Here is a 12,226-nt window from a genome sequence, read left to right as displayed (position 1 = left end):
CTTTACCTGCCCAGCTGGCCCTACGCTGCCCCGTGCTTTCAGCATCCCAGCAGCCTGCCTTTCCTCCTCTCCCCATCTTGTGCAGCCAGCAATAATCCATCCCGGCTCTGCGGATTTAGCGCAGGGCTGGCGCCCGCGGGGTTTTCCAATAGCAGCGCTCCATTGGGGCCCAGCTCCGCTCTTACCCCAGGCAATGGCGAAAGTCCCATTCCAGCTGGCCCTACGCTGCCCCGTGCTTTCAGCATCCCAGCAGCCTGCCTTTCCTCCTCTCCCCATCTTGTGCAGCCAGCAATAATCCATCCCGGCTCTGCGGATTTAGCGCAGGGCTGGCGCCCGCGGGGTTTTCCAATAGCAGCGCTCCATTGGGGCCCAGCTCCGCTCTTACCCCAGGCAATGGCGAAAGTCCCATTGACCTCGCAGGGGCAAGAGCAAGCCCTTGATGGCCTGGAAGGTAAGGCTTTTTTTTCTGTTGGTTGGTTTTTGGATGATGTTTAAAACCATGGCCACTTCATATTGCCTGTCCAAAAGTTGGGCAAGACCTTGGGCCCTCCTGCAAAGGCAAAGAAGGGCTGCTAAAGCTCAAGGGGAGCGGAAGAGGCATTTTGCCGTGCAGAGGTCACGAGCCTGCATCCAGCCACGAGGGCAGCGGCATGCCTGGCTCTGCTCCTGGGCGAAACCTGGACAAAACTGAGCTGGGTTGAAAAGGAATGCATTTGTTCAGCAGCACAGACATTTCCAACACCATTTCCTGATCACGGAAATCCAACCCCATTTTCTCCCCATTTGAGATTATTGTTGTGTTTCTTGAAAATATTTTTAGTTGCAGTGTGCATCAAAATGTTTTGCTGAGCAAGTTTTGGGTGAGTTGAAAGGTGCCAATGACAGTTTCTTTTCAAAATGGTTGTCCAAAAGTGTCGCCAAAAATAAAACATGAAACAAGTTTCTCAAGTGTCATTTAAAACAACAACAACAGTCATCTGAAAGCTGGGAAGAGTGACAGCAGCGTAGTTAGCTGTCATGGGGTGGAGGATCTGAACCAGTGCCTGGATCCTATTCTCAGGGAATGTCCTTCCTCTGCCCATTATCTTTCTGGAGTTTGAGTAGCTTTCAGTAATGAGCCAAAGAAATAATTCAGAAGCAAGACAGGAAAAAAACATAGGTTGTAGGCAGATAAACTAAGCAGCAGTGTCTTCCTCTTGAAAAGCAAGCTGCCAGCCCCTCAGGATTAGGGGCAGGTCCTGGGGAAGCAGTCCCTCTGTCAGATCCTTGAGGAAGGAGAGAGGCCAGGAACATCGTGCCCCAGCAGGAAATAGAGGTGTCTTCTCTGGAGAGCACAGGATAAGAAAGCGTCACCCCTCTGAAGGTGATGTTCCACATATCATACACAAAAATACCAGTTGTGTTTACAGCTGTGAATGGCTTGGAGAGCTGATTTGCAGACTCCTTAAAAATGTCCAGGCTTCTTTATAGCAAACAGCCTTCCAAGGTGGATTCTCCTGGTGGCCTTTCATGGGCTGCATAAAGGAATCACCAGCGTAGAGCCAGAGGGGCCCTTGTTGAGATGGATGCTGCTGCTGCATGACATTTGTGTGTATGTCGTTGGGTGTTTATGGGATGAAGTTGTAGTATAGGATGGGCTATGCCCATGTGTGTGGCGTACGCATGTAGGCACGTGCAGTGTGTACTTGGGGACGAGTACTCTGTGATTCGAGCGTGCAGGTACAGAAATAGCTGTGCTGAAGGATGTACGTACCGCTGTGTATCAGCAGGGCCGGTGGGCACGCATGCAGCTTGCCGAGGCAGAAGAGCACTTTTCACAGGGAGGAGTGACCGCACCATGCAGTCAGACGGCCTGTGTGTGCCCATGGAAAGTGCCATTTTGGCAACATAAGCACAGCTGTGGGAGGAGCGCCTGACGGGCAGAGGTTTACCCACCACCTCTGTTCTCCTGCACTGTGGCTGTTCCTCTCCTTCCCTGTACCCTCTCCCCTCAGCCTCCCTTCTCTCCCTTGGGTCCTCCTCAGTTCTTTCCCCTCTCTGATGATGTGACAGCATTGCCAGCTTTCTCCCAATTTTATTGAGAATGGCAGGGGTTTAGCTGGGTTTTCCTCAATGCCTTGGTGTCTTCTTCACCGTGATGCCAAACATGCCATGAAAAGGGCCAACAGGTTCAAACATACGGAGGGGAGCTAGGATCCCAGCGTGGCCACATGATGCTTGTTCTCTTAGCCTTATTGCAACCTTTTCCCATTTTTTGCCTGATAGTCCTGCCTTCTGAAGCGAAGGAGTGGCAGCACTGGCCCGTGTTCTGCCCCCACTGCCCCAGCTGTGCATGGCCCATGTCCCCGGTGCACCTCAGGCACTCCGTCCTTGCCTGGGCTACCTGGGAGCTCACTCCTTGGAGATAAGCCTCCCAAGAGCTAACAGACCACGGGCACTTCATCCCCACCAAGTGCTGCCACCTGCCTCCAAAGGCTGTGGGGGTGGCGTGGGGGTGCCCAGCCATGCGGGTTCCCCCTCTCCTGGAGGCCACCACCCCAGTCTGTGCCCTGGATGCCCATGTCCTCGCACACAGAGTCCATCTCTCTCGATCCATTAGTTTGATTCCACTGCCATGGCCAGTGGCGGGCAGGCGGGACTGGCCAGTGGCGGGCAGCCGGCACTGAAAGCTGTATTAAAAGCCGGGTCAATACCAGCCCCTGCTTATTCCCCCTGGGGAAAATAAATAATTAATAAAAGGAGGGAGGGACTTCATTAATTAGCATAATGGGGAGGAGAGGTGAGACATGGACCCACATAGAAAAATGAGTCTGCATATCAAGTCATACATGGGAAAAGCCAGGAGACACCAGAACCCACGAGTTCCTTCCCCACTCTGTGCCCGATGGGAGGAGAGGGAGGCATCAGGAGCAAAGCCTTTCCTTTCCGCCGCCTCTTCTGATGCTCTGCTCTTCGGTTGTCACCTGTCTGCTCTTCGCTCATCCTCACACCAGCTCCTCTTCCCTTCTTGGCAAGGCTTGCTAAAGGGGTCAGGTCACTGCTTGGGTGCAGAGCAAACCCGTGCAGGGCAGCTGTCCCCCCACAGAACCTGCGCACCAGGATGAGAAATGGCCACGTCTGGGTCTAGACCCGTCTTGTTAGGTTATCCCTGCTCTTTCTCAAATGCACTCCAGTATTACCTCACTTTCTCTTCTTTTTCCCTTCCTCCTCCTCCGCCTGCCTGCTCAGCCTGCTTCTTCCTCTCACTCCTGCTATTTCCTTCCTTCCCCTTCTGCTTCTTCCCCCCTTCGTCTTGCTTCTTGAACAAATTCCAAATTAATACCGAGATGCTGTTTTTCTGCTTTGTAGATCAGAGGTTGGGTGGGACATCATTTCTTCAGCCGTTCCCCCCCGTAGCACAACTCTTGGGTGCCCAGAGCTGCTTCCTGAGCTACCTGTTTGTCTTTCTGTCCCCATACCTTCTGCCGTTTTGGAGGAGTGATTCTGCTGCTCCTAAAGTAAAAGGCTCACCAGGTTTTTGTGTCTTTTGTGAAATGACAGCAAAGCAATGTTACAGGTCTAGCTCTGGCTGATGCCCTCCCTCATTTCCCCTAGTTCTTACTTGCCTCTAGCAAAAAAAAGAGAGTTTGGGTTTTTAATAGCTTTTTTGAGCAGTGCACCTGTCTTCCTCTTCATCAAGCATATCTATAACCCTTCCCTGGGCAAAATTCTCATTGTCTCCAAAGCAAGCAGGATTGTTTGACCCATCCTACTGGTAATTTTAATGCAAATGCTTCCCTCCATACATTTTGTATGACCTTCAGCAAATTCTCTGAGCCTCTTATTGTAGGTCTTCACCAAGGAGGCCCAGAACAAGGGAGCTCTCATGATGCATCTTGCAGACAACAATGCTGTACCAACAGCAAACATCAGCACTAATAACTCTCATCAGTCTTTATACCAGGCTGCAGCCTTGGGATCCCTCCTCTGCTTCCAAATCTCCCCCTGGGATATTAGACTTTATTAAAAATAAATAGTTACAAATTCAGTTTTACAGCTGATGGCAGCAGGGAGAAGAACGGAGGAGGTGAAAGGAGCAAGTTGAGGGTCTGCTGTCCAGTCAGCTCACTTGTCTATCATCCCGGCCGCACTGTGCCAGGGAGGAGTCTGAGTGTGCAAGCACAGGGCCCTGCCTCCTCTGCCAGACATCTTGGGAGAGGAGCAGTATTTTCAGATGTTTTTCAAGAGGAGTGGGAGAACTGGGTCTGAGTCCGTGGAGCTGAGCTGCTTCTGGAGGTGACAGATGCCAAAAGCCAAGGAGAGTGCAGAGCAGGCTACGTAGAGCGTCCTTGTCTCCTAGCTTGGCATTTGCAGTGGAAGAATATGGATTTCAGTTCTCGATCTGTTTTATATACAGAGAGTCATGTGCAACAAGCAGTAAACATGCAAGTAAACCCCTCCCTTGAGATCCTTCCCCACTCCCTCCAGGAGTCCTGAACTCTCCCGTCCATCCTCATCTGGTCAATGCTTAGGTATCGCTCCTCTCCTAGTGACGGTCATGACTCTTGACAGCCATGGGGCGTACCCACGTCAAGAGGGAACAGAAAGTCTGCCGTTCCCTCATCAGCAGAAACTGTTGCTGTGGGTCCCGGTCTGTCCATTGAGGGCACGGACTCCTGTTGCCTCTCCAGAGATGAGAAATCAGGCATGCTGCTCTCCTATCTCTGGGCAGGAAAGGGATCCTAGCATAAGCTGCACACACTGGAAGAGTAACGTATCCTCACTCCTCTTCCAGGCAGTAAGACTTCAGGGAAAGGGAATATATCAGAGCAGCTCCAGGCCTTGATGTACTCAGGGGCTGAGAGGCAGTCACGGGTGGCATTTTTTGGTGGGCAAGGGACATATCCAGCTACGTACGGGTGCAGAATGGAGGAGGAGACGGTGAGTGATGGGTGTGGAACGGGGAGGTTGGAGGAGTTAGATGGCCGACTCCCTGCGGTATGAGATTGTATCTAGGGGCAGAGTTGCTTGGAGCCGCTCCAGGTCCAGGTGGCTTCCAAAATCCATCATCTGGATGACGCCTCCCTCTTCTTTAGTGCCACCCCCTAACACCACACCCACTTCGTCTTCATCTTCATCTTCGTCTTGACTGACAAGAGCCAGCTCATTCTCATAGCAGAAGGCACTGGGAGGTGGGGGAGAAGGTAGGATAGTCATCTTGCTTTCTTGCAGCTCCCGGGCTGAGCAGCAAGGCGTGCCAGCTACCTCATAGGTCTTGTGAAAGCGCGAATAATCCACTTTGTAGTGGTTCTTCTCCTCAAACACAACTGGTTCAAAACGGTGACCCCAAAGGATCTCACTAGCGAGGTAAGAGCTTCGTGCCTGTGTGGTCATGGCTGTGGCTTCCACCATCCCCTCCAGAATAACAACAATCTCAAAGTTCTCCGTCTCCAGCTCCTCCTTGCCAATCCCATAGAGTGGGCTCTCCTCATCAATCTCATGAACAATAATAATGGGTGACACCAAAAATATACGATCAAGGCCCACGTCATAGCCCACATTGAGGTCCCGCTGGTCCAGAGGGAGGTACTCTCCTTCCTCTGTCATGTAGGGTTTGATGAGCTGGGCTCGGACATGGGCCTCCACAATGTGGCTCCTCCTCAGGTTGCCCACCCGCCACATGAGGCACAGTTTGCCATCCCGCACGGAGATGACCGCATGGTGACTGAAGAGGAGGGTCTGGGCCCGCTTCTTGGGCCTTGCCATCTTGGCCATGATGGTGCCAATCATGAAGGAGTCAATAACACAGCCCACGATGGACTGAACCACAACTGCCATGATGGCCAGTGGGCACTCCTCAGTCACGCAGCGGAAGCCATACCCAATGGTTGTCTGTGTCTCCACTGAGAAAAGAAAAGCCCCTAGGAAGCTGTTCACGTGCATGATGCAGGGCTTGAGGAGAGAGGGACCACCTCCCACTGCTGGTGCATTGAGGTCACCATGGAAGAAAGCGATGCACCAGAAGAGGAAGCCGAAGAAGAGCCAGGAGACCAGGAAGGCAGCAGAGAAGATCATAAGCATGTACCGCCAGCGTGTGTCCACACAGGTGGTGAAGATGTCAGCCATGTAGCGCTGAGACTTGTTACTCAGGTTGGCAAAGTAGACGTTGCACTGGCCATTCTTCTTCACAAAGCGGTTGCGGTGCTTCCGCCGGGGGGCATGGCCCTTCCCATTCCGGCTGTGCCCATTCATGCTGCCCAACGAGGAGACCTTGTGTCCATCCTCTTCAGTCGAGACGATGCTGTACCTGCAAGAGAAGGAACAGGCATTTCCAGCAAAAATACGTGAAGAACAGCAACAACCACTGAGACAGCGAGGGTGAGAGACACCTGGGTGGCTCACAGGGCTACATCAGCATGGCATTGAAGTTCACAACAGCACGTTTCCTGGTAATTGCACTGTGGTGCCACACAGACCAAATTGGTGGAGCTTGGCTACAATATTTGCCGAGTCTTGCTGCCAGGAGGTTGTATCTAGCAAAGTCCTGCCAGGACAGCAAAGCAGGAGAAGCTTGTAGTGCCATGCTTCCTTCCAGCCTGTGTGGTGAGGAGGGACTCAAGGCTTTGAAACCTGGCGGCACCTGGGACAGTCGGGAAGCCTGGGGGCAAGCACCTGTGGTCTGGCCACATTTTGGCCCTGACATTATGTAAGGCCGTGAGTTTCTATTTTCTCCTCCGCTCTCCTCTCTGATTTCATGGTGCATCAGTGACAATGTTTATACACTTCCTGCGCTCAGGACAATTCTGTTGCCACAGCAACGCATGTGGCTCCCAGCATCCCGCATCCAAAGCCAAAGGTGTAATTTGGAGATCAACAGCCAAAGTGCTGGCAGATTTCCCTGGGAGAAGCTCCCCACACACTTTCTGGGAAACATTTGCCCCTCCAGCTCCCCTCCCTCGCAGGCGGCACCGCCACTGCCCCAGGTGTGCTGCTGGGTCTACGGTCACAGATAGTCCTTAAAGACATGACGGCAGAAGAAGCTCTGACCACTGAGGAAATCGAGGGTGTGCACAGACCCACCAAGACCACTCTACCCTCATGACTGCTGACTCCTGGCTTCCCAGGACCTGTTGGGCTGGCAGTGCCTCCCTCCCACCCCATAGTGTTTACATGTCAGATGGAGCCCTGCAGCATATGGGCTCTGTGACCCTCCTCCTCCTCTTGTGGGAAAAGGGAGCAGGGGAAGCACTGTGGCTGGACTTTTGACTCCTGGGCACTGGGGGCTTCTGCAGCACTGCTAGAATCTATAATTTCTGGTCCAGCACGATGCAGTAATTTGCTTCTCCTCTGTAGTGCTCCTCCTCCGAGCACTGCCCACATGTGTGGTGTGTCTTGGATTGGAGAAGAAGAGAGGAGCCATACCTTGGAGGAAAGCCCCTGGTAATAAATGAGAAGAATATACCAAAAGACTAGCTGAAGGTAGGGCCTGAGGGGCCAGATGAGGAGGACCCGGCCACCCTGGGCAACAGCAGTCCTTGAGAAGGGGGTTACTCACCGGTTGACTCGGACACTGGCCATGGCTCGCTGTATCATCAGGTGTTAGAGGGCTGTGGGAGCTGGGAGGGGCACAGGACCTCATGCAGCAGCACTCACATGGGACCGGGTGGCTCTGGGTTTCACCTCCAGCAAGCTGGGACCTGTGCGGCCATTGCAATTGCTCCTGGGCACGTGCCTTGCAGAGAAGGACAAAGCAAAACCCAGTCAGAGCCTCCCCTGACAGCACCCATCCCAGTCCCACAGCAGGGGCTGCAGGGGCTCCCATCCTTGTGCTTAGGAAGGGTCTGGAGGTGTCCACGGGCCACCTCGCCGCAGCCTGGCTGGTTGATGGATGCAGACCAGGTTGCACAGTCTGCAGCCCCTACGCTCCACCAGCATCTGCCTCCAGCAGAGATGCAGGGCCGGCTGGTCACCGCTCTCCAGATCAAGGGCACAAGGACTGAGCAGCTTGCAGGGCCCTTGCCCTGAGCCATGATATTAATATCAGAGCTTACACTAGGACAAGAGCTCAGCCAGGCTAAATACCTCGCACATAAGGACTAACGAAACACGGACATGCACAGCAGCCCTCAGGGATCCCCATCAGCCCAGCCTGACCCAGAGAGGATTTATTTCCAGGGGGTGCAGAACATCCCCCCCGTTTCAAAGAGGAGAAGACAAGCGATGGGTGGAGCTGGAAGGGAGAACTGATGGAAGAGAAGAGCTTAGGGGTAGGCGAGGAGAAGCCAGTTAGAGCAAACAGACCTTGCGATGTGCCCTGCGTACAGCATCCAAAGAGTGGCTTAGCAGCAGAGCCCTGGGCAGGATGTCCAGCAACGTTACATCCCAACCCGGTCCTCCCCGAACTGAAGAATGGAGAAACCGAAGACTCAAGAGCTGACCTATCCCACCTGCCCAGAGCTGCTGGGAAGTGAAATGCAGTGAGGTGGTAATGACTCACAGATTAGGAAGGGCTTTACACACCCATGCTAATCCCGCACCTGTGGATTACAGCAGCCAGTGCAGAGTGCAGGACGCAGACACAACCAGCTAGTTCGCTTCCTCCCAGCTTCACCGACGAGCAACCAGTGGTTGCCATATCTGGGACAAATCCAAGGTTTAGAGCTGCTTGCAAGCAGTCAGGCACAGACAGGAGGGAGGAACGGCAAGTGGTGTTGTCAGGGACAGAAAAACTGGTGAGAACCATCCTTGTCTCATCATCAGTGTTGTAGAACAGGGCTTCATGTGGCTAAGGGTCACCACCAGCTTTCCCCAGTTAGGAGCACGGGCTAGAAAGCAGCGAGTGAGGAGCTCCAGACATCACCTCTGATCTTCTCCAGAGACCAATGTTACAGGCAGTTTAAGCCCTGTGGCAACACAGGCATGGTTGTTCAGACCAGGTATATTATGGGACCAGAAAAAGACAGCAACCTTGTAGTCCACAATTCACCATGTAGAGGTAAAAGTGAATAGCTGCCTAAAAATTCCCATCAGGAAAAAGCACTTTTTTCTGAACCCTGACAGCACTCACCCCCTCACCACCCTACAGCATCCAAGTCTTTAAGGAGGGTTGGTTTGGCCAGATAAGGGAAATTTTGTGCAGCTGGGTAAACCTACAGAAGAAACTGAGGTTGGTAACCTAAATTAACCAGAAATGTTGAGGGATGACCAGGTGATGAAGAAAGGTCACTTCAGGCCCACAGATGGTGAGTTTGGGCTGCAGGGTCCCACAGGTCTTTAGGAGGAGACAAAGGCGGGCAACTTAGGTATACCCCTCTATGCCAACTCCAGCCAGGAGACCAAGTGCATCCTCTCCAACTGGCACCTTCCTTAGCCAGCCTGGATAAGCCAAGCTCATCCTTAGCCAGCATTGACACTGATACCAGAGGAGAGGCACTGCCACAGCTCATGTGTGGATACTTCACAACTTCCTAAAGGTTTCTGACCACCACCATCACCCCTTTCCCCAGCTGCAGGAATGGGTACACAATTTCTAGAGACTTCGGATTTCTGGCCCAGGTGGTGACCACCTACAAAAGAAGAGGAAGGAGGACCTAAGGAGCTTCTGCCCACTGAAGTTATGTGCAGCAGCACCTGGATCTCTGCTCTTAACCTTCCCCACCTCACCAAGAAGGGGCAAAGGAAGCAGATGAAATGCAGGTACCGCAAGGGCTGCGCTTGTCTCCCGTGCTGGCTGGTACAGCTACGGGAAGGGATGGGCACACCATTTAAGAGCACGGCATCCCATGCTGCTGTGCTTCCTCCTGGCTCCCCCACAGGAGCTCGTCAGCCAGAGCTGTGGCACAGCCTCTTGCGCAGAGCCCACCACGGCTGGATCTTGCAGCTCAGAGCCTGGGAAACATTTGCTGCTGGCTTTGCAATGCCAGAGCAGAGAATCAGCAGCTAAAGCGACATCACCACCTGCAATTTGTACTTAATCACAAGAAAAGTATTTCCATGACGAATAAAGGCTACGAATCTGAACACACACATTTGAGCACATGAAAGCAAATGGGTTTAGTACATTGTAGTAAATGGCTGTAGTGAGAGACCTGTGGTCTCAGTCCATACACTCAGTCCACACAGAATTGAGTTCATAGCTCTTTTTCTGCTTCAACTTCAGAAATTTTGCCGGTAGATTTAAGGACCTCGGCAACAAAATGCAGCGACTCTGCTCCAGAGGTGAGCTGTCTGATGGACCAGTTTGCACCTGTTATTATCTTGTGGAGGTTCTGCAAGGCGAAGTCTATGTTGTGCTTCACTGCCCCCGGGTTGGTCGTTTGGCCCGCTCTCAGGTTCTCATTCTCTGTCTTGGAGCTCTCCAGCTCTCCCTGGAGAATAAAGATCTCCTGCTTCAGCTTCTCCACATTGTTTTCTGCCTCCAGAGCCCGCTGGGTCATTAGCTGGATGCTCCGCTCAGTCCACTGGACAAAGGACCGCAGTTCTTGGGCATCCCTCTCCTCTTTGGCCAGGCTGGCCTTCAGCTGCCTCTCCATCCTCTGCACCATGCACGCCTGGCTCTCCAAGGAGCTCTGCATGCTCCTGACCACCCTCCTGAGCATGGCGTTCTCCTCCCTGAGCTGCAGGGACGGGAACTCCCTGTCTCCAATGGCCTCCTCGTGCAGCATGTGGGGCTCTGCTCCCCTGATGCGCTCTGGGTAACCCAGATAAGGGTCACTGGCATGGGCCCATGGGGCAAAGGCATCCACCCCCAAGTGCTTGCCCACGCTACACTGGAAAGAGTCATAGGAGCCACATGGTGCCATACTCGTGGTTCGGAGAACATGCGACCTTTGATGCACAGGACGGTGACAGGTCCAGCTGTGGTCCTCATCTTCAGACAAGTTGCCAGGCATTTCTGTGTCTTTGTAAAATGGTTCCTGAAACTCCTTCTCAAGCTCTAGTGCATGCTTGGCCAACCTCTTGGCATATAATCTATTTTTCATTTCTTCACCTTTCACCATGTAAGAGTGCCTGGGATTTAGAGAAAATGGGAAGGGTTCTCCCAGATCCTCCACCTGACTCTCACCCAAGCTGTCATCGCTCTTGCGCTGGGGTGGAGGACGTGTGAAGTGGCAGGGATAGCTGAATTCATCATCATTGTCATCGTCATCATCATCATCTTCCAAGCCTTGAGATTCTGGGCAGGCCCCCTCCATTGTTCCAGAGATGCCAAGCAGCCATGACATTTTTCAGGACACTTTGGGCTGCAGCAAGTGGGATGATCCAAATTATCCTCCTGGAGCCCAGGTCACACAGGCAGGTGACACAATAGTAATGTGCCAACTTCTGCAGCCTCAGCGATGCTCGTGGGGGAAGAGGCAGTCACCAAAACCCCTCCATTTAGATCACCAGGGTGTTCAGGAGGGAGCAGAGAGGAAGACCAAGCACCTCTGTGTCTTTACTATGGGGAGAACAGAATCACCAAGGTCTGTGATGTCATCATGTGACTTCACCGCCTGCTGTGAGGTCATGACCAGGGGAGAGAGGAACCAATCAACTACAAAAGTGCTTTTTTGGCAGCTTGAGGATCAGCTGGACCCTCGTGGCCACAGAGCCGACCCCAGCTTGGGGATGCTGCCAGTGGGCAGAGAGGACCTCGTGAAGCCACCCCAGCATGCAGGGAGGACAGGGACCGGCCAGCCCCGGGCAGGCAATGTGGGGCAGAGGGGACAACCCTGCCCTGCAGGCTACCGAGACGTCTCCAGCAGCGAGATCAAGCCACTTTTTGTGCCAGAGCTCAGCCCGGGCAGAGACAGGAGACGATAACCAGCGCTTTGGTCAGAGGCATCGCCCCGAGCCGGCCGGCCAGCCAGAGGTCCGTGCCGTGGTGCCACCGCTCTGATTCATCCCCTGCTGCCAGCTGGCACAGGGAAGCGTTAGTAATACCAGGCGCCACAAACTCGGAGCGGCACGAGCCAGGAGACGAACGAAAATAAACCCACTTACCACTTCCACCCCAACACACCCCCACAGCGCGCGGTGCCGCCACGGGAAAGACAGACAGGCAGGCAAGAAGCCCTGGGCTGGGGACTGCCATTGCATTATCTCCCCAGAGATTCTGCTCTGGGAGGTGAGGTAGCCACTGTCCCTCCTCAGCAGCTGGTGGCCCAGGGCCACTGCTGACATCCCTTGCCGGCAAAATGGATGTCACCAGCTCGGTAAGGCCAGGGGCTGTACCAGGAGCCTGAACCTTATGCAAACTCAGTTC

The 12,226-nt window shown here is 53.5% G+C and overlaps 2 protein-coding genes across 2 annotated transcripts; both read right to left on the bottom strand.

The window, feature by feature from the left end:
- Nucleotides 1-4,498: 4,498 nt before the first annotated feature.
- On the bottom strand, nt 4,499-7,572 carry KCNJ4 (potassium inwardly-rectifying channel, subfamily J, member 4). The gene is made up of 2 exons (XM_010293517.1): nt 7,535-7,572; nt 4,499-6,286 (listed from the first exon to the last, which is right to left on the bottom strand). The coding sequence occupies exons 1-2, from the start codon at nt 7,570-7,572 to the stop codon at nt 4,957-4,959; spliced, it is 1,368 nt and encodes a 455-aa protein (XP_010291819.1). The 3' UTR covers nt 4,499-4,956.
- A 2,537-nt stretch (nt 7,573-10,109) lies between these two features.
- Nucleotides 10,110-11,174, bottom strand: LOC104625789 (serologically defined colon cancer antigen 3 homolog). The gene has a single exon (XM_010293518.1). The coding sequence runs from the start codon at nt 11,172-11,174 to the stop codon at nt 10,110-10,112; it is 1,065 nt and encodes a 354-aa protein (XP_010291820.1).
- Nucleotides 11,175-12,226: the final 1,052 nt, after the last annotated feature.

Source organism: Phaethon lepturus, unplaced genomic scaffold (genome assembly GCF_000687285.1).
Source record: "Phaethon lepturus isolate BGI_N335 unplaced genomic scaffold, ASM68728v1 scaffold16748, whole genome shotgun sequence".
Lineage (NCBI taxonomy): Eukaryota > Metazoa > Chordata > Aves > Phaethontiformes > Phaethontidae > Phaethon > Phaethon lepturus.
Note: the sequence above shows the minus strand (reverse complement) of the source record. Positions and strands in the feature narration are given on the sequence as shown.